Source organism: Accipiter gentilis, chromosome 18 (genome assembly GCF_929443795.1).
Source record: "Accipiter gentilis chromosome 18, bAccGen1.1, whole genome shotgun sequence".
Taxonomy (NCBI): Eukaryota; Metazoa; Chordata; class Aves; order Accipitriformes; family Accipitridae; genus Astur; species Astur gentilis.
In genome coordinates, this window is record NC_064897.1 from 8700317 (window position 1) to 8722917 (window position 22601).

At 43.4% G+C, this 22601-nt stretch overlaps 1 protein-coding gene across 1 annotated transcript in view; it reads left to right on the top strand.

Moving 5' to 3' along the window:
* Positions 1-22601, top strand: part of TEAD4 (TEA domain transcription factor 4) — a 60520-nt gene that overhangs the window by 10931 nt on the left and 26988 nt on the right. Inside the window, exon 4 of the mRNA XM_049822285.1 lies at positions 4515-4769. Within this exon, the coding sequence (XP_049678242.1) occupies positions 4515-4769 (255 nt within the window). The remainder of the gene's footprint in view (positions 1-4514; positions 4770-22601) is intronic.

The following is a 22601-nucleotide window of genomic DNA, read 5'->3' on the forward strand; positions in this document are numbered from 1 at the left end:
TCAGGACAAGAACAACTGTAAGGTACAACACCAGAAATACGAGAGCCAAGGAGCGGAGCTTGAGTTCAAACTGGGGGAGTCTGAAGAGAACAAACACCAAGCCTGGGACCTCTGGCAAAAATTCCTGTTGTGGAAATGGACAACAACTTCTGACTCCTGGTCCTACGAACTGTGCCTGGCAAGGGGATTCAGGTGGGGAAGGAATTGTCTGAGCGTGCCTGGAATTGGGATGTCTGTTTAGTGATTTCAGAATCAAATTCCCTCCACGTCAGAAGAAAGCTTTGTGATTACAAGCTCTTCCACAGGCAGAACTTTTAAAAAAAAAAAAAAAAAAAGGAGAAGAAAAAGTAATTTGCAAGTACTAAAATATTTAGTGATATTAGAACATTCAGTAATACAAATCATCATTAAAGTTACCAAGCTGTATGTGTATAGTTACTATTGCTTGAATGGGAAACCAGAAGCAAACTGAAAGCTAGATGCTAACTGAAGCATTTGTGTTTTGTTAAAGTATTATTCAAACCTTTCTTATAAATAACACATTGAACATTAGCACGTTTCTGAAAAATGCTTTGGTTTTGACCAGATTGCTTTTTTGATGGGAAGTGATTCCACTGCCAGTCTTTCAACTTGCCATACTAATAAAGCCATTTACCGTAGAGTTTAGTCCCCAGCTTCTCTATGGTTTGCTTTGCTTAGTTTAATCAACAGCCACTTTGGCCACCACTGAGTTCAGAGTTCAGATCAACAGTGCAGGAAATGGAAGGTCTGAAGTGTTCAGCCAAAGAAGAGACCCACAGACCAGATAGCACCTGACCAGGACTCCCTATACATCACTGTTTTTATTGCCTCTGAGCACAGAGTATTGCCTGGGATTGCACATGGAGCTTACTATTTAAGCGACATTATATAAGAAAACTTTGCAGGCCCTTTAAGCCCTTGGCATTTTACAGAATGAGAGACGTAAGAGCTATAAGGATTTTTGCGGTCATTTCAGTCTATGGAATTTCTTCAGAAGTTATCAAAAAGAAGGCCAGTTTGTGTTAGTGTCTGGGTGATTACTGAGGTTTCAGCTGGAGATGGCTAAACATGCTTGATTTTATAGTCTGTACAATTCCACTTTTCTCATCATCCCTCAGGAATAGCTTTAGTGCCAAGAAGGGAAAGCAGAATCAGGCCCCAAGGTGTAGAAAACTTGGGGTTGGCCACGATAGCCCATTTCAGTGCCTGCTGACCTAGCTGTAGCTTGGGATAGGACTAACATTGCTGGTCAAGGCACAAAAAGTAAGAAGCATTAAAAAAAATATCTAGTCACTTCAAGATTTATTTATTTTAATTTCTTCTCTCATTGCTCTTATGTTGCACATCTCCTTTAATTTAGACCAATATGAGATAAGGCTCACGTATTCTGTCTCTTGCTTTGTCACTTGCATATTCAGGGAAGTCCACATCTGCTCAAGTTGGCGCAACTTTTTGTTTCGTGTTTGGAGAAGAGAGTCTTGGGAGTTGACATTGTACTGAATACAGCATGTTTTCTGCTCCACTTATTCTGGAGCTTGGATCAGAAAGGACCCAGAGTTTCCTCTGTCTCCAAAGGCGCTTGGTGCAGATGTGAAGCCTTGTAAAACATTAAATGATCAGGCAACAACTCCTAGGGGTTGGGGGGCGTTACGCTTCAGATATATTTGCTATATTTCCAACATAAGAGTGTGCCATGCTGAAATTATCTGCTAGGTATTCATCTGTGTCTGCATGGACATTAAGGAGATGAAAATAACTGGATTCAAAGTAGGTGCTTTTTATGGTTATGATGGCTATACATTCCCTAGGAGATGACTTTCTCTGCTGGTATGCATTGCTAGGGGATTTGGCTTGAAAGCAGAGGTTGTAGCTTCCAGTGACCATGGCTTTGGGAGTCATACAGTTGAGCAGTTACTGTCTGTTTTTACTTTTTGTGGGGCCTGCTGGCCGTTACGAGACTTGCAGCTCCAAATGCAGGTGGTATGATGACTACCCTTGCTGTCACACCTTAGGCTTCTTTCTGAACCCCTCCATTTCTCAGTCTGCCAGCCTAAGTTGAAACTAGTCTGTGCATTGTGTTTGTGGGTTGATTTTGATGTGCATTAAATACGGAGGGTCTTGACAGCCTCCAGGGACTAGGGATGCTTGGGGAAATACCAAAGAAGAAGAGCTGGAACAGATAGCTTCTGTTTCTCTGTTGGAGTCCCCGCGTGGAAAGCTTACTCCTCTATGCTGCTTCCCCAGCCAGGCAATCTCTTGAATACCCGTGTAATTTTTTATTGACCATCTGCCAGTGAAAGGGGATGTATTGGTGATAGATGCTGGGTGAGGGAAGCAACTCTTACCATTCATTTCAGGGTCTCTTAAAGTCACATTGCCTGCTTTGGTGCCATTCACAGTGTGCTTGGGATGTCTGTCCTAGCACTAAAGGCCAGGTGTGGGTTCCCTTTTCTGCCACCCTCGCCTCCCGTTTTATTCTTTCTACCTGTGTTCATTAGAGCTCTGAAAATGTATAGCGTGGGTCAAGAGGATTGAAATAATCAAATGTAGGGGCTGAAATGGATGGGTGGGCAGTAGTAGGCCATTCCAGTGGTTCATGTGTTGCAAACGTTCTCAGAGGAAGTAAGTCATATGCTGGGTTTTCTAAATGTCTATGTGAACCGCTTGTTAAAATGCTGCACCGTGGTGTAAGAAGTATACTGTGTCTAGAAATTATTCAAATGCCCAGTACTATCTTATTTGTTTCCTGAGCTTTTGGTGGCTTATGGATGTGTGAAATAGGTATCTCCTGCTGTCTACAGTCATTAAGGAGCAGCAAAAGCTTTTGAGAACCACTGTTGTCAACTCCTTTTACAACTCCAGCTTTCAAAATGATAAAATTCTTAAGAATTTCAGCTTTTATTAAAAAAAAAAAAAAGAAAAAGTAAATCTAGTCATTATGGTCTTGGAGAAGATTTTGTAAACATGAAATCCAAAGAGGTAAGAAACCAGAGAGACTTGAAAAGCAGTGTATGATGTAATGTTTTTTAAGTTGATGTCAGAAGAGTTTCTGGAGCCATGAGCCCTGCATTTTTGAAGTTCTGAAGTTGAACGAATGGACCTGCTTTTCCTATTTACCAACTAGGGCATGGCATAACTGCACAAATTTTATTCTAGCTAGTTTTTGACATAGACCATGCCCAAATTTCTCCTCCTTCCTCCTTTGTATTATTGCTGTGATATTTCTGAGCTAGCCTGACTTGGCATGTCAGAGCTCTCTCCTTACTCTCTTGTTCAGTACAGGTTTGATGATTTAGTTGTTCTTGCAAAAAAAGCCTTATTCTGACTTTCTTGCTACCCAGCTTAATGTGGTGGTAGGCATGGAGGTTTTGAACTCTCTCGTTTAGCTGGATTCTCAAACGGTGGTTTGTGAACATTCTTTGTAGCTCAGATAACAAAACTATTAAAAAGGTAAGCAAACAGCTTTGGGATTAAGGCAGGGGAATGGTCTGTGTCTTTAGAAGCCACTTGTTTTCTGCACAGTTGACTGGGAATTGTCTGTATGGTCTGAGGCTGCTTTCTGAATGAGTGTTTAGCAGCTCTGCTCAATGAGTTCAGCTTCTACTGTAGGTGTTTATAAGTAGACTATAATTAATTGTAGTTTTCAAGAGCTAGCAGCTGCCTGCTTAGGTTCAATGAGAAAGGAATTTCTGCTCCTGCCCAGTGGCAAATCTAGTAGCCTGAGACTGGTAAAGGATGAGGGGGCAGAGAAGCACAGAGAACTGAAGGAATTTGCCCAAGGTTGTTCTGAAGATGAGCAGTAGAAACAGGCTAAGTGCCTAGGATTCTTGACCTGCAACCTAGTGCCTTTATCCTTTTACTCATGGTGCCTTCTGCTCCTGCCAGGATATAGCGCTGAGATTTGGGAGACATTGCATTAAACTGTCTGGCTCCAGGAATTGCTTTTTTAGAAGTACAGCTGATCCTTGAGAAGAAGAAATGTCAGTGTTAAAAATGACACTGACTGCTAACTTTGATCCAGTGAAACAGTATCTAAGAAAACTTCAACCCCAGTACTCAGTGATGACTAGATAATTCATCACTGCTTTATTTTGTATAGTCTTTCACATAGACTGAATCCCTGTATGTGTGCTTCAGAAAGTTAAATAACAATTACACAGATAATGACAGCAGAGGGAGAAAGAAATTAGGAGGCAGACACAGGCAAGAAGCCATAGCGTCTGAGGAGAACTGGGAAGTGATAGAGTTAATGAGCCAAAGAGATATGGGAGCAGACTGTTTTATCAGAAGGATTTGTAGAAAAGGTTTTCATCTCAACATAAATAGAAATCAGTCACGTGGTTGAGTTGCCATTTAAGGTAAACTTGAAGTAAAACCCCTCCTCACTGAGGTTTTTTAAGTTTGGTTGTTTGGTTTTTTTTCCTTTAGTATCTCCTCATGTTCCTAGAGAGGAGGATTTCTAACTGACAGGTGGGATGTGTTTGTCATCACAGGTTCCGAGTCTGCTTCTCCACGTGGCACCTTGGAGTTTCTAGCTGGCACCATTACCTCCAACGAGTGGAGTTCTCCCACCTCCCCTGAGGGGAGCAACGACTCGGGGGGCAGCGAGGCCTTGGACAAACCCATTGACAATGACGCTGAGGGTGTGTGGAGTCCGGACATTGAGCAGAGCTTCCAGGAAGCGCTAGCCATCTACCCACCATGTGGACGGCGGAAGATTATCTTGTCAGACGAAGGCAAGATGTATGGTAAGGAGAAAGAGAGGGTGCATCACAACACGGGCCGCTTGCCGTGTATCAAATGATGTTCGGAATGAACTCTTCTCTCTCGGGCGTTCCCAAGCAGATACAGTTGGTCGTTTATTTAGGAAAATCAGTGAAGATCTTAACATTCACAGATCAGAAAGAATTATAGATGTCTTTTTCAAGGGAGCATCAATATGGTAGATCCCAGAGCTGGGCATACTACTGAACTAATCTTTGGGTAGATATCATATAATGGCTTCATGGTGTGACTAAGTCTATCTTTTATGGTATCTCTTGCTGCTGTGTCCATCGTTCTTGTTACCCTAACAGGTAAAAAAGGTCTGCGTCTCTGGTGGTAAAGGGCAGAAGCTCAGACCCTGAACAGCTCTGCTGATGGTGTGCAAACACCTACAGTTTGTTAACTAGCTGCACTTCTCAGACCTTAAGAAGGGCAGAAAACAGATTTCTCTGGCTGCTCCCTTTCATTGTAGTTTGCTGCCTTATAGCCCTGGCATGAGTGTCTCTCACCTGTGGGTTCTTCTCAGCTAGTTAGCTAGCTACCCAGCCCTGAATGCAGAGAAGCACTGGCTTGCAGCTGCCTGCAGAAGTCAACTTTTTAAGTGGTAGACATGATTTTGAATTGGACTTTTGACCTATTCCACAGTTAAAATTTCTCTCTTGATTTTGTTCACAAAAAAGCTGGGCTGGGTTGGATTCTGTGGCTCACTATTGGAAGAAGCCACCAAGTACTTCTGTGACTAAACAGCAAAGCAAAGGCTGAGAGCACACAATATTTGGTTAAAAGTCCCATGGTGTTAACAACTGTTTCTCAAAGCACTAGTAAGCATCTTATGGAAGGCAGCCCTCTTCCTACCCAGTCAGTGCTTGCTTTTTTTCTCTTTACATTGGAATCCGTGTGTCTTTGCAGGCCCCATCATGGGAGCACCATGCCCTGAAGCTTCATATGGAGCACTTCACAAGTCATTCTGTAGGTTTCCATCCACCCATCGGGCCATTGTTCCCCCAGCTAGGGAATAGATTGCTCTCACAGGGGGGGCCTGGGTGGGGTCTCGTTTACACAGCCTCACCTACAGTGGATGGTTTTACTGGATACGTAGATCGTTGTATCTGTACAGAGCAGTATATGTTGAGTAAGGCTGATCACCCTGAGGCTCAGCAAGTGTCAGTGTTCTTATGTAGACATCAATTCCTGCTCTGTGCTGGCACAAACATTTTTGGGGCTGTGCTATGCAACCAGCCAAGGAACTGATCCAGCTTAAAACTAACACAGCTGGAAAGCGGGGACAAAATTATATGCCCCCTGATTTGTTTCACTGCACAGCTGCTTGTGCTGGTACTTAGAGAAGGGATGATGAGAGTGGGAATGAGCAGCCGTGGTTGAGGTGAGGACAGGACTGCTTCCTTCAGAAGTAAGGCTTGCTTAAAATGTTATTCAAACTAAACTATCACTTGAAAATCCACCCTGTGGTTATTAAGCATAGATTAGTGACATGCTCCTTGCTGCTGTTAAGTCTGCACTAGTTTTCATGACAGGTGCCTTTTAAAATTACTGGTGAAAAATTACGGTTGTGTTTTAAGACTGTCTTCGTATACTAGTCATTCTGCACAGTCCCTGAAATACTTCAGCTTTGGAGTGAATCTGTCAGACCAGAAAGTGAAATGGACCAGAAAAGAAGTAGGAGCGAGAGCAAAAGTAAAAGGGAAGTAGAATGCACCACAGCAACCAAGGAGACTGACCTGGGGCCTGACCCAGCATGGTCTGGCGTTTAGTGGAAAGTCTCTAGTTAACTGCACCGGTGAGCTGCAGCAGGTAAACACCCCCCTTGCAGGGTGAAAACTTGAGGCAAGGCTGTGGGAGAAGAACCGGAGAGCTTTTCTGCAAGCCCTCCCCCCCTACTCGAAAGGGGACGGTGTCCCTGCTTGCCTTCGGTGCACCTGTTCCCAGCGCGGCCGGTGGGTTCCATGTGCCCCTGACAGAACCCGAGGCACTGAGCTGTGCCCTCCTTTGCTTACTAGTCTCCAGGACCCACGCCAAGGAAGCGGAGCCCAGCCTGGGATCTATAGAAAGAAATGACCGGGCAGGGAGAATAAATATAGTCCCTGATTTCATCTTCACCGCTGACGAGCCAGCTGACGGAAGGGGACAAGCTGTGGAGCTGGCCCTGCCTCTGAGGGACGGGGGTTCGGCTGTCCCGTGGCTGGCTTGCAGAGAGCTCGCTGAACCAGGGGCGAGGTGGTCGGGAGAACGGGCTGTGCCCCTTTCCCTGACAAAAGGGGAACCTTTTCACTGTTGCCCACTGGGGAGCGGCTCGTGTGGTACTGCTCCGCTGGGCATGGCGTTCCCCGTCCCAGCATCTCTTCTATGGGCCACTTTATGTACTTCTCACCTGTGGTGAGGCAACCTGTTAGCAGTTTCAGGTTAGTAGCTTTTACTGGCAAACATGTTGAACAAGCTAAAGTGCACCAAGCCAATATGAAGCACTTGCAATGTTTTGTTTGAATACATTTAAAATGACACAGAGAGGTGTGTTTCAGCCTACGCACAGGCCTCGTGCCCATGTTCCCTAGCCTCTTCAGAGTCAGCTTGCTGCTTACAGCTCTTCAGATGACCCTCCACTGATTGCTGAGTGGATGTGATTCCCACTTCACCTGAAAGTCAGCTGAGCTCTTCTCTGTGTATTGACGCCTTTTCTGCCTTCTTTTCTTCTGTTATCTTTTTCCCTCCAAGATGTGTTCCATTACTGGAGGCGCATCCTGACTGAATCAGCTCATACCACAGCAATGCTCCAGGTACAAGCCCTCACTGTACAAGCCCTCTCCAGCAGTCTCTGCTTACCACCTGCTTAAGGCACAAAAAGCTGTCTTGTCTGATAGGGGGTGCTACCTTTTCTCCTAATCATTGTGTTGACATGAGAAGCAGGGAGTCTGGGGCACCACTAACTTACTGATCTGGTGCCTTCTGGTACCAGTAAAGGTCCTGCAGGATAATCTTAGAAGTGTTGCCTGCTAGAATATTGTAGGGGTACAGTATTACAAATCTGTCTCTTACATTTTCCAACTATGTTTTTCTATGCCAGAAATAATATCTGTAGCATTTGTACCAAACAAGCAATCACAGAATTCTGTGTTAGGGTCAGTATCTCCTGGCATCTTCAGGACTGGCCTAGAGAAAGGAGAGGAAAAAAGCTTAGTACCTTTGTATGATTGGCATGGGGATGCTAAATAGAGCAGGTCTCCCAACGCTACTGAGGACAGATAAATAAAAAATAGTAACTAGCGAAGTGATACTTATTTTGAAAAAACACTGCTGGGGCCTTGATTTACAAGTGAGGATGTAAGAACTTGGAAGAAATTAGCTACTGCCTTTGCCATCCAGTGTTCCCTTCTGCTGCACAAACATCTGGCTTGGAGCACCTTTTTGTAAGAGGAGCTAGAATTGGTGGCTGTTTGTTAGGCTGCTGTTCTGTAGGAGGCAGTCAGCCAGCCACTAAGTGCTGTGCAGCCGCTCACTCACTCCCCACTGCAGCCTAGTGGGATGGGGGAGAGAATTTGGGGAAAAAAAATAAAAATAAAACTCGTGGGTTGAGATAAAGACAGTTTAATAGGACAGAAAAGAAGAAGCTAATAATGATAATGATAACAATAATAAAATGACTATAATAAAAGGATTGGAATATACAAAACAAGTGATGCACAATGCAATTGCTCGCCACTCGCTGATCAATGCCCGGTTAGTTCCTGAGCAGCAATCCCCTCCCGAGGCCAACTCCCCCCAGTTTATATACTGGGCATGACATCCCATGGTATGGAATACCCCCTTGACCAGTTTGGGTCAGCTGCCCTGGCTGTGTCCCCTCCCAACTTCTTGTGCCCCTCCAGCCTTCTTGCTGGCTGGGCACCAGAAGCTGAAAGGTCCTTGACTTGGTATAAACACTCCTTAGCGACAACTGAAAACATCAGTGTGTTATCAACATTCTTCTCATACCGAACTCAAAACATAGCACTGTACTAGCTACTAGGAAGAAAATTAACTATCCCAGCTGAAAGCAGGACACTCAGGCTTTTCTGTGCTGAGCAGGGTGAGGCAGACAGCTGGGGCCGTCATCGATCTCCCAGGCTGGTGCCATCAGCTTGTGAGTCAAAGCCCTGATATGACTGATAGGAAATACTCAAAGATGTCTGAAGCTCAGAGGCTGAGTGATAGAAGAAGGATAGTTAGCCATGTTACTAGTTAAAACCTGGAGCAGGCAGTGAACTGCAAAGACTTCAGCTTGCAACATGAATTAAGCTTGCAGAAAAGGTCAGTCTGATGCCGAAAACTACCATGTCACAGCTGGTCCCTCCCACCCCTGTTCTGAAGTGACTAGGTGATTTTGCAGGATATTGCCTTGATCTCAAAGGGATATGTTATCAGTTAATGTTTTCCCCGACCTCAAAAAGTCACTAAAAGTAAAACTGAACAAATAAACCCAAAGACGCACAAAACATACACTGCCTGTCCCAGCTCATGAACGCTTCTTGTCCTTGAGGGGAGGGAGGAGCATGGCAGCTATTACAAATATGAGAACCTTCAAGGTGTCAGTCTTCAGATGCTTTCTTCTATATCTAGTTTAGCATCTCACCTGATGATGTTTCAGGCAAAGCAATTGGAACATGCTGAGAATGTGCTCAGTTGACACTGAGCTGGCTGGTCCAGGTAATTGCAAAATTTGGATTTCAGCTGTGATATCCCTCAGAGAGATACTTCTGCAGTTCCTATCCCTTCCATTATTGTGACTTAGTGAACCGTAGAACAGCCCTTTATCCCACAGTTTTGATAACGAAATTGAATCTCCCATTTTAAACACTAGAAGACAGACAAAACTTAGATTCATGGACAATTGATCAGGATGCAGACTTTTCCCTCCTCTCTCTTCCTGGTGGTAGGTGTGATGTCTTTGGAGTTGCTCGATAAGGACGTTTTGTTTTGCTGAGTCTGCTTTCAACTTTGCTTTGTGTATTCTAGCTCTTTGTTGTTGACTAGATGAAGCCAGATTTCTGGAGACATTTGCAGCAGGTTAAACTTCTGCTGGAGTTTGTCACATTTTTCCTTTTATCTCCTTTGTAAGCTGAGTTTGTGGTTCTTCATGTTAAATTGTATGTCAGTTTAACTGGTGTTCTCCCCATGCAAACATAAAAAGAAATATTTTTCCACAAGTTCCAAGCATTTCCTGAATATTAAGGAATTGACCATTTTTGAAATGCCAACCAACCAGGAAACTGCTTGCTGTTGCAGTTAATAGAGTTAATAGTACTGGCTGTGGCATCTTTCCTTAACATGCCAAGTACTGAACAGTAATATATTAGCAGTTTTATTGTGCATTACATGTTATCAAAATTATTGGTGGCTTCTTCTGGGGGGCTTTATTCTGTTGTTTCAACATATTTTTGCCTGTCCCTTTTGATTTTTAGCAGCTTTGTAGTCCCATTTTTATCTGTCAGGCTTAAAATCAAGCATGTTGTGTAGGATTATGTTTTTCTCACTGTGTATGTATGTATGTCTGCAGCCGCAGAGCTTTCATCATGTTCAAGTAACTTCCTTCATTATCAACATTGCATCACCCTTTTGGCTCTTCCTCTGACTTTTTCATTTCTAAATTTCAAACATTTAGTAATTCTCCAAGATAGAGTTGATCTGTAGTGGTATATTGTCAGCAAGGCATTTGTTTTGATTTTTTTGCATTGTAAATAACACAGTTTAGTTGATTTCTAGTTTAGTAAGCCAGCTCTATGCTTTGTAGCTGTATCTACTCATCTGCCCTGTACCTGAGAGACTGTTTCATTTGTCAGCCTTTTCCCTTGTTGCAAGTCATTGTTTTGCTTCTGCTGTGCTTCTGGATACCTTTACACATTTCCAGTTGTTTTCTGAAAAGTTTAGTAAAAAAGCCTTAGTGGGTTTTTAAGTTTTTAAAAACACTGCATTCTTTCACAATTGGGTCCAAATATTTCCAGTTGCTAATCTTTTCTTAAATATACTAAATGTTTATTTATATTTAAAATTTGAGACTGAATTCAAAACCTGGGAACAAAATCAGACATGGAAAATGAAAATTAATAATGTCCTCTGGCTTGGGTTTCTTTTTTCTTTAAAACAAGTGCATGTAAAGCTCTCTTCTGGACAGGTTTTTTGTGAACACATTACCAGAAAGATCTCAAAAACATGGAGTGAGTTCTGAGAAGAGCAACAAGCATACCAGACTTAACATTGAGCTCTGGGAGTTGAAGGGACTGATTTAAGAGGAAAGATTAAAGTAGCTAAATATACATAGCTTGGCTAAGCGTTGACTGAAAGGTGCAGGGTGGGGGGACACATAATAACAGTCTAAAAATATTTGAAGGGTGTTAACATTTAGGAGGGAGAGGGATTTTATGTGGAACATGTGAGCATGACTAGGATTAATGGGAGAGAAAGAAGGAATATAGGATGGATATCAGCAGAAGCTTCATGACAGCATGGTGCTCAGTGCTGAGGGATCTCTCTTCTGTAAGGACTTAGAATGGACACACTGTTGTTGGGGACTTTTAAAATTGTATCAGTGAAAACTATAAGGAACGTATTTGTAAAACTAGTCCCAAGGAATGGCGCGTGTGTATTACGTGTTTTGTATGAATGAGAGGTGGATTCTAGATTAGATGTGCTACGATTTTACACAGGAAACAGAGACCAGTGGGCACTAGGTGGTAATCAAATGTGGCTTTCCACTGTAAATATCTGCAGGTTTTTGTCAAAGGTGTTAGTATTATGATGTGTACTATCTGTAGTTTTGTGACATGAGTAAGTTTATTAGACTGAGGGACACAGAGGCCCTTTCTTAGGTCTGAAGCAGGACCAGCAAACTTCAAGATAAATACTAGGAGTGCTTTCTCAGAATTTGTCTTCTGTTGATTAGTCAGACATTGAGTAGAGAAGGGTGATAGCATTTCTCAAGCAAGGGGGTGCACATACACAGAGGGAGCTGAGAAGTGTCAATATGCAGATTGCGTGGAGACCTGGCATAGGAAAAAAGGAGCTTTCTTATTTCCACAGTGCAAGTAAGCAAAACCTATCATCACATGAACTCTCTTTTAAAGCCTCTTTCAAAGCCATGCCTTATTGCTGGAGGGCATGTATGAAATATAACTTAACAAAACTTTATTAAAGTATCCCTATACGTCTGTTAAGCAAAACCAGTACAAGACAACATAACCTTTTCAGGTTCTAGTACCTTAAGAGGTGCACCAAAGTGAAGGAAAGCTGCTTGATCAGAAAAAAGGCATTATTACAGCTAAAAGAAGAGGCAGTATTCTCATTCATGTAGGATCCAGATAATGAGCACAGGAGAACTAGGACTGTCTACTGGTTTAAACAGTTGCTCATTAGCTAATCCATAACAAGCCCTGTATTGTCTGTGTGTGGTGAGGATCTGGGCAGCAAAACTGGGAAGGCTGTGTGCAGTTTGTGCCCAGACAGATGGTCTTGTAAGTCTGTTGGTCACTGGCAGAGCTGACTTAAACCTCTGGGGCCTGGGTACACCTGCTGCTGAAGGGTGTAGAGCCAGCAGCTGTTCCTCATTGCTGTCACCTTGAACTTGTGACCCATCTTCTGGGTACTCCTTCGAATTCTCTGAGGCTCACTGTGTGCACGTGTACAGGCACGGTCTTGCTCCTTCTTCAGCTTCTTGAGCAGGAAATGAGTCTGTTTTCACTGAAACTTTTTCATGTAAAGTGCCTTTAGAATCACACTTCTTTCCTCTGGAGTGCGATTTGTACAGTAATTGCAAATCCCTTTTCAGGAGCTTAGACTGGAGTCTGTGGACTGGAGTGCCAGGAGTGTAACCAGTGCTTGATGAGATAACCCAACAGGAATGACCCAAGTTGTTGACTGCAAGTGCTGTAGACAGACGCCTATTTCTAAGCGTGACAGTATTACAGGGAAACACACGTGCATGTGTGGTATTTAGCACAATGTTGCCTTCAACCTTGACTGGGGATTATGAGCATTCCTGCATATGAACACTGCATGGTCATCTTTAGTTGTAGAATCATAGAAAATGATGCTGGGAGGGACCTTCAAAGGTCATTTCATCTGTTCCTGTGCCCAGGGGCAAAGCCAGCTCTACTTAAGCTGTTTGTGTCTAGTCTGATCCTTTATGGCTAAGATTGGAGGAAAGTGATTTGACAATTCTCGATACAGCAGCTTTCATTTAGAAGGTTGTTGAAGTACCTAGATATTTGCAAATTTCCTTCTGGATCCATATGCATATTCAGGTATCCCTGCAGCTTAAATAATTTTGTCATCCTCTTGTTCCTGCTCTCCTGTCACTGCCTGACTCATGGTTGCCCAGCTCTCTATCAGACTTACACTGTAAACTCAGTCAGGGAACAGGTGTTTAAAGAATGTGGAACAGAATTGCTCCAGTGTTAGGAGCAGAAAGAGAGCAGGGGGGAAATACCACAAGCCGCTGTAAGGAAATGTTGTGAGCTTGGCAGAATTCAGCCATTATCCAGACCAGTTCCTGGGTAGCTACTCAGTTATGAAGCCTGCAATTCTGCTAGGCTTTTCTGTCCACATTCTCTTTTCACCTGTTACAGAATATGACATCTTTAACAGCTATTTTTGCTAGTGCTGGGATGGTGTAAAACTCTTCTGTGTTGAGACCAAGAGTCTATTTCCTTCAGCAGCCGTGAGACGACCTAACAGTTCCCTGCAGAAGAAAAGAGGGAGTTGCTACTCCCATTTCCTTGCTCCCCTGCTCTGCTCCTGGTTCTGTGCTCCCACTCTTTAGGCTAACTTCAGTTTCCAGCAGACTCCTTGCTGATCCATTTTAGATTGCTAAACTGATAGCAAACTACTTGGGCAAAATGAGCCAGACAGATTTCTGCCAGGTTAGAGAGTTGAAGTGGCCCCTGGAACGATCTCGCCAGAGGAAGTTAGGGGAAAAAGGCAACCACTTTTTCAGCAGTAGCCAGCCATTCGTTTAAGCTGAAGCTATAACTTGATGGTTTAAGGTAATCATGGACAATGGCTGCACTCTAAATTATAATGGCAAAAACTGAAGATGGGTGAACTGGCAGCCATCCCACTTACAAAATCAGTGTTCACTTATTCATATAATGCAAGAATAGTCTCTGGATTCTTTTGCTTTCCTTGAAGCTGCTGCATAATTTTCAGTCAGTTGGCTGGGACTGGGTCCTGGTGTAGTCTTACGTGTCAAGTGAAGCAGTCACAACTCTTCACAGGACGAAGCCGGACCAGGCCAGATGCCTTGAGAACTGCATGGTTCTGTGCTGGTCACGCAGCAAGTGGCTGCATGGATCTCACGGGCCCCCTTCAGCTCCGGCTTCTGCGGTAGCTGAAGCTTTTGAGTACTCGGTCAGCCTGTCGTCTGGGCACATGCACAGGATTAGCACTTGGGCAGAAATCTGCAAGAAACGGTGTACTACTGGTGTCAGCAGAGGCAGCTGACCACAAAATGAGGAGGAGGAGAAGTGCCGAAGTTTTTGCTATCCTTTGAGGCAGTATCACTGCAGCGCTACTGAGAGTTGCTTTCAGGGTAGATACCCTGCAGCTATTGGAAGTCACTGAAACAAGCAGATGAGACGTTTATTGACCTAAGGAAGAATTTAGTAGATATCTGGGTCTGTAATGTAGAACCTGGACTTGGGGAACTGGAAGATGTTGTTACAGCTAAGCATTAGTTTCAGTGCTACCCTCGACAGTCATGTTTTTCTGAACCTGGGCCTTAGTGAATAAAGTATGTTTGTGCCTGTGTAATGTTGTCATTCTCGGGTGTCCTCAGGGACTGAAAGCTCTTAGTTTGACATGCCTTTCCATGTAGGATGGGTATTGGCTGGTTTGGGTGTTAGCTGATATGCTCTCTGGCATATGAAGGACTCATTACTATACGCAGCTGCTTTGGTGTGGTTGTGGGATTTCCCAGCCAAACTGAATCTAAACAATTTCTATAAGTTTCACCTCAGTCTTACTCTGGGAAGCATCAGAACAAATCCCAGCTCTGTTCCTATTGCAGCCTGTAATGTGTATATGGAGGAGTACTTATTGGATGGATTATCTTATATTTCTATGGCCGGAGGTGATAATGTGGGAAAACACAGCTGATGAGGACATTCAATTTATGCGCTGAAAAACTGTATTAAAGGCTGAGGGGTGGTGAAGTGCTGTGTAGCCTGGAGCTTCCCATTAGGTTGATGGGGAGGGATTGCTGCATGCATGCCTTGTTGTACCTTAGTAAAAGCTCATCTTTGCAAGGAATAATTCCACATGCCTTTGGGGCAGTAATTAGGAGGCACTTTAACTCTGTCTAGTCTTTAGACAAATGATGCAAGCACAGGAAGAGCCTTGCCCATTTTCTTACCCTCTGTATGGGAGAGGGTTAGGTGGAGTACAGTTCCAGGCTACAGTTTCTCTGGTGGCAAAACTGGTTTAAGAAGTTCTGCCCTGATTCTTTCTCTGTTCTCTCTGCTGTGCCAGTGCTGCGGTTACTGTGGCCACAAAATGAACTAGTTCACCAATCCAATTAAAAATAAACTGATTGGGAAAAGCAAAACAAAACCAACAACAAAATCCAAGTGAGGGGGAGCTTATTTTTGAATTTTCGCTAATAAGTTTAGAGTGGTACATTTCAGTCCTTCCCCCCTGCCCCCCCTCTCGCCTTCTTCCAGCAATTTAATTGCTACAGCTGCACACGGAGTTGATGGAATATTGCAGGAGGAGGAATGACCAGCTGAGGAGAGTGGAACCTCTTCAGGTTGTTTTGTTGATAAAGAATTTGTTGCTGTAACTACACCCACGGTGACTGACTTTTCATTTATCTCCACTCCTTGTTTGGAACCCATAAGAAGCTTCCCAAAACCTGCAGGGTCTGTAATTATTATCCCTTAGTCATGTACCTTGCATGAAGAATCTTAAACTGGCCATCAAGAAACAGCAGTTTCTAAATGGGGATAACGCTTTCTAGCTGTGAATTTAGGTTACACAGTGGAAAAGGAGAGGAGTAAATGCTAACCTTCCCGGCAAAAGGCCTTTTACGCAAGATGATGTTTCAGTGTTAGACCAGTTAGCAAATGAGACAACCGAGTTCTCTGACCTCAGACAGATTGGTCACTCGGCTGCCATTTCCCCACGTGAGGTGCTTGACTGGCACATTCTGCCCGGCAAATAAAGCTTCAACTTCTTTTTCATTTCAGAATAGGAAGAAGCTCAGCACTCAAATGATGAAAACGGGTATGTTGGGGAAAAGCTGACGATGTGGTAGTGCTTATCACTTTGTCTTTTCAGGGATCTGGTTGTTTTGATATTTTTCAGAAGTACTGGCTCAGCTTTCTTTGAGTCTTCATCTCAAAATCCCCTTATTGTAGGGACTGCATGAGCTCAGGGAATCTTCTTGTGGAAGGTTAATACTGAGCAAATTCAAGCATGGAATAAATGATCATAGTAAGGAAAATTTCTTCTCACAGCTGAATATAAAATTCTCTGGTATGTGTAACTATGGGAGCTTGAACCTATTAAGCACTGAAGTTCTGCATTTGTGAGGGGAGAGATGTCTTCATAGGATAGGCCAGTGCACTAAAATGCAGTATTGTTTTCTATGGTCTCTTTTCATGGGAAGCGATCCTAGTATAGTGGTCATAGTGGTGTATTAAGTTCATTTATTGCCTCCTGAATACAGTTCTCTGGATTCAGTGTAGAAGTTGGGAATAAAAATACAGGTTGTTAAAAAAAGCCTCGAAAGGAGCTTGATCAGAGTGAACTTCATTGCTATTAAAGTATCATTTAAAGGGTTATCTCCAGCTCCTAAGTAAAAATAAACATGCTGCTCTTGAGATTGTCCACTGCTGTTGGGGCTGCTTCCCACAGGGATTTGCCACAGTTGCAGTCCAGATAAATGGGAAAAACAGGACACCACGCTGAATTACTTGCTCAGTATGTTTAGTTCATAGGTGCCAACAAAACCTGAAGACCAGTGAAGAGCAAACAACAGAGTTTAGAGATTAATGGTGGAGGAGTGAGGGTGGAAGTTCCCAAGGAGAGGTGGAAAGATAGGGATGAATAGGGAGATGGTTATTGCAGAATTTTTATTGACTTTGGGGACAGCCTCAGCTCTCATAGTGGAATTTAATAGTTATCTTGGTTTTGGCTGGGATAGAGTTAATTGTCTCCCTAGTAGCTGGTACAGTGCTATGTTTTTGAGTTAAGTATGAGAAGAATGTTGATAACACACTGATGTTTTCAGTTGTCGATAAGTAATGTTTAGTCTAAAGTCAAGGATTTTTAAGCTTCTGATGCCCAGCCAGCAAGAAGGCTGGAGGGGCACAAGAAGTTGGGAAGGGACACAGCCAGGGCAGCTGACCCAAACTGGTCAAGGGGGTATTCCATACCATGGGATGTCATGCCCACTATATAAACTGGGGGGAGTTGGCCTGGGGGGATTGCTGCTCAGGAACTAACTGGGCATCGATCAGCGAGTGGTGAGCAATTGCATTGTGCATCACTTGCATATTCCAGTCCTTTTATTATTACTCTTGTCATTTTATTAGTGTTACCATTTCTTCTTTTCTGTTCTATTAAACTGTTCTTATCTCAACCCATGAGTTTTACTTTTTTTTTCCCCCTGATTCTCTCCCCCATCCCAATGGGTGCTGGGGGGAGTAAGTGAGCGGCTGTGTGGTGCTTAGCTGCTGGCTGGGGTTAAACCATGACAGTAGTAAAAGTAGGAGCTGAAACAGGGAGGGAGAGAAGGATTAAGCCTTTGAAAGAGTTTGGGCGCTGAACACCATCACTGTGTTATTTAAGTTGTATACCAAGACAAAGCTCAGAAAGAGGGGGAGAAGGACCTGTAGGAGATGGAGGCTAAAGTCTAAAACTTCATAAACAAGTTTCCTGAAAAAGATTTTAAAGTTGAAAGGAAGCATGCTAAGTAATCAAGAAAGATACAACATTAACAGTTGCCAAAAGTTAAGGAAGATAGAAAGGGATGAAGGGAAGCAAGGCCAGAGAAGGAAAGGTCATGTGCTGCATTTTCTCTTGCCTTGAAAAAACTGGGCTGGGAAATTGGGAAGCAAGCAGAATCTTCTCACCAAGCCTTTGGTAAGAAAGGATGGTTTGTGATGAAGGGAGAGCCTAATAATAACAGCATTAAAACTAATGTTAAGGATTATTTCAGTAAGAGTTGAGTGCTGTGCATCCTGATGAGAAGATGGGATTAGCCATCAGAAAGACAAAAATGTGAGTTTTGACACATGCAGCCCTGTTTCTGGAAAAGGTGATGCCCAGGAAGGCATTTAGTGTAGCTGGGAGGAGGAAGCAGTGGAATGAGAGATGGAAAGTAAGGATGTGCAGGGAGGTATGGATTGGGGCAGACCACAGTGGCAGTTAGTCCTATATGCACATGTGAACATAACACACACTGCTTTTGCCTTAAGTGTCATTTTGGTAAGGCTTGCTCGGCGGTTAGTTTTGCTTTGTATGCACAGAGAAACATTGACATTTGGTGGACAGCTGAGGTGTCCTTAAATTCCCTCTTGTGTCTAGATTTATTTGTCATGCTGTCTGATGCACGCAGTTCATTATGTTTACATTGATTGTAATCAACAGCTAACTAAATGCGTAGCAAGTTCAGGAGACAGCCATGTCGGAGGAGCTATCATTAAGTAACACAAAGAGATTGAAATGATAGTTGAGATGGCTTCCTTGACCTTGCTTTGCTTAAGCTTTCACTGGATGCAGCTGGATAGTTGCTTTTGTAGTTCTCTTATCTTTGCTGCACTTCACAGGTAGGTGTGTATGTTTGTGTTGGGTACAGAAAAGGTATCTCTACCAAGAAGCAGATACTTTCACGCAGTTTCCCACTGGAAGGATTTTGCAGAAATCATCGAGTTCTTTGCTCTCGCCCATCACAGAAGAGAGGCTTTTGGTTCTTCTGCTTTCTTTGGCAACAGGTGTGCGAGGCAGTACAAGGCTTAAAGAGATGCTTTATCTGCCTCTTGCACAAGCAGTAATATACCATTACTAGCAGAAAGCCAGCACGAAGCTTTGAGGTAGGACGGGGAAATGCTTTCTATGGCTGTGGGAATTCCCTTGATTTCCCCCCTTCCTTACAGGCAGGTAATTCTCTCCTCTTACAATGAAAGGCACACAGGTGTAGCATGGAGAATCAAAAAGCCTCTTTATTAACTTTTTAGCAACATCCTCCTGGATAACTACTGAATGCAAAATTTTGCAATTTAGTGTAACACTGAGTGAGAACTAAATTGATGCCCTTGGAAATTTATCTGTTAGGAGCAAAAAGTAAAGAACATAAGAGAGTATCTCTTTGCTCCGTTTTTTTCATGCCATGCTTCCAAGGGGAAGGCTACAGGGAGGATAAAGAGCTTTTGGGTGCTGTGCTGCAGTTGGTATGTTGGCTAGAGCTTCATGAAACCCAATGCGCAGTTTCAACAGAGGAGGCACAACTGTTGGCAGGTTCTGGTGACCGTGGCAGGCCTCAGCGGGAGTTATTCTAAGAACACAACATATGATCAGATTACTGAGGGACACTTTACATGGCTCTAAAAAATGAACCATCTGACGGTTTATGACAGCGCTGCCTGTTCCAGCCAAGTGAGGAGTGCTAGTCTTTGCTGACCCTGCAGCCAGGGTTGTGAAACAAAGAAAGTGCTTTCCAGAGGCTGAGAACCTACAGGCTTCCAGCTGCATAATACCTGCTTACATCTAACTTCTGATAAGAAAAACAAAAGACATTTCAGACTTGCTTCTCGTGCAGTTTTGATTCATGGTAATTTAATACGTTCTTGCTGCACTTTACTAGGCTTGGCAATTTGCATAGTTCTATATTTAGTAATCCCTGTGATGCTAATGTCTTTGTAGAGTGATCCGGGGGGTTTGCTACAAGTATCTTTATTAGTTTAGTATACCCTGCCACCTTTCTGTTTTTCCCAGGCTCTGTGGGGACACACTTCTGGAAGAGGAAGACTGTATCAGAGGTGGTGGCAAGTGGGAAGCGAATTCTAGAACTGGAAATTTTGAGGATCCACACCTGAATGCTCTCTCTAGAGAATTTCTATACCAGCTTCTAATATGTGCACTTTGTACAACAGTTTCCCCTCTCTCTAGTCTTCTCCAGGGAATTACATGGCCTGAGAGAGCTTTGCAATTTTTGCTGATGTTGTCAAAGACGAACAGTTAAACAAACACTTAGGGAAACACCTCCCACTTTCCCAGGCTCAACTACAGTTTATTACCTCTCCTCCGTGCTTCCTAGTCTTGGCCTCCCATGTTTTATTCTCTATAACGCTCAGTCCCTTCTAATCCCTTTGATGAGTGCTGGATGGCACAGGAGTTTGGAGTCACTGTGTAAAGATTTCTTCCTGCAAGTCCTTGCTTGTTAGTGTTTTTCCTCAGGTGCTCCTTGCTTCTTGCTTCTCCTCTGCTCTTGCATGGGTTCTCGATGGGCTGCAGTCCTTTCAGGGTTGTCCCTGCTCTAGCATGGGTCCTCCATGGGCTCCAGTTGCCTCAAAGTGTACTCCTCTGCCATGGAACACCTCTTTCCAAGAGTACTTTTCCAGCCACGTCCCCATCAATGTCCCCTACCACACGTCTCCTTTACTCCTTCCTTTTCTCCAAATGTGTCTTTTTACATACCTTGCATTTCTCCTTCTGTGCCTCCTCATGTCTCCTTTTTGTGGTTCCTTTTGTGTGTCTTCTCCTGTGCCTCCTGCCCCTAGTGGCTATTGCCCTTTCCAAAATATGTTTGAGCAAAGGTAGCTTGTGCTGCTCTGACTGGTTGAGGTTTTGATTGATCGTTGTTTTCATCCATTTTGGAGACGGCTGGAATCAACTGTGACTGGCAGGGGACTGTTCATGGCATCCTCTCACATAGATTACCCCTGCAGTCCTCTACTGCTGAAGCAGAATAGTGCTCTGTCAGGCTGCTCAGTCTGTATAATTTCTTGACTTTCATGGGAACACAGCGAAGCTAAATTTGCTCCTAAACTTTTATTATGTCTGGTTGAGAATCCATTAAAATTAGTTTTGCAAGGATGACCCATATTTGAGCCAGTATCTAAAGAGTTTCCATCTGTGCAAATTGTCGCTATAGCCCAATATGCACCCTTTGAAAGTTTGCCTGAAATTCTCTTCATCCACTTCTTCTCAAGGCTGGTTTTTCCTCTCTCTTCCATTAACTCTTTCCCCTGCCCCTCAAAGGGTCATCTTGGTGTATACAAATTTTCCTTCTTGTCTCTTTATAGTTAATGGGGTTTCAGCACCTTGTTTTGTTCTGCACGTTTCCTACTTCTGATGTGTGTCAAACTGTGCTTCTGAAATTTCTTATGTGCCGGCATCTGTGTGAGAAGAATCACTTCAGTTGCTTCTTACCTTGCAACTTGGATCCATGTCCAACAGATGGAGGCTTTGAAAAGCCATAAATATTATTCTTGGCACTAGAAAAAGGTGTTGTGGGTATGTGTTGCTAGTAATTGGTCTCGGCTTTGTAAAAATGGTTACACTGGTTGGAAAAGCAGCCAGGTGGAAGGTAGCATAACAGCATCTGCTCCTATCAAACTCTACTGGATATGTCACCATGCTAATGCTGAAACTGTGGGAACTGAAGAGGTCAGTGGTTACAAGATGGCCATTGTGTTTCTGGCACAGAAATAGTTTCTAATTTGTGTGTAGAGGAGCTGGAGCTGTTTTCTTCTCAGCTACAGTCCTGATTCTTCTCCCAGGGGAATAAGGAGAGCTTCTGTAATGACACCATTAAGAAAAGATTAAGATACGTAAATGTAAAATGCCTTCCCATCCCTACGTGTGCTTCGGTTATGTTTCATGAACATGGCCTAAATGCAGTCATGGACATTTACATTCTTCTGTTTCAGAAACAGATGGAATTAGGAGTTTTGCCAGTTCTTCCCTAAACGGTCGGTGGTCAATCTCTAGCATAGTCTTTCCTTGCATTCATTTTTTTTCAGGGTTGAGTTAAACAGGGGTTTAAAATAAAAACAAGTGATAACTCTTTCATATAATATTAAACTACTGGAATAAATATTAACATCTATTTTCACTGCATGCTTTTTTGATGTCTCTGATGTCCTAATGTACAAGTTCTCTATTCAGCCCATAATCTTTCCATAGCAAATACTGGGGTTTTATAGTTTTCTTATAAATACACTTTACAAGAGCTGTGGCTTTGCTTCCCAGTTTATTCCTGCTTCATTCCTCAAACACTTGCAGCCATATAAGATGTCTCACAGCCTTGCACTTCCCACACCCAACTTTTTATTGAGGTACTATGTCACTACTAGTGTGGTCACCACAAACGTATTATTTTGCCAAGCCTGCTCTTTCTGTCATGTTTTCTGCCTTGAATCAGCCTGGAGTTCAGATGTGTAGCTGCTGCTTTTCTGTTTCTGCTCTTTATTCCTCCATCTCCAGGAAGAGAATAAAGTCTGCTTAGATGTGACACGTGGGAGCCAGTGTGTGGAATGTGCATAGTCTGCCTCATGTCTTGGTGTCCACTCTCAAACAGTTCTGTGGTGTTAACTGTGAATTGGGGCTAAACTTGCTTCTCCTGTTCACTGCTGAAGCTGTCAGTAGCGCAGCCTTCTCTGCTTCTCTGCCTGGTTTTTAAATCCTGGACCCGAGTCTTCTGCAGTTTCGTGCTCTCATTCCAAGCAATTTTAAATTCTGTACCAGTGACCCTGTAGCTTCACGTTTCATAGCCATTTCATTCATGTTACTGTTAATACCATTTCCCTCATCTGTCATCGTGACCATCG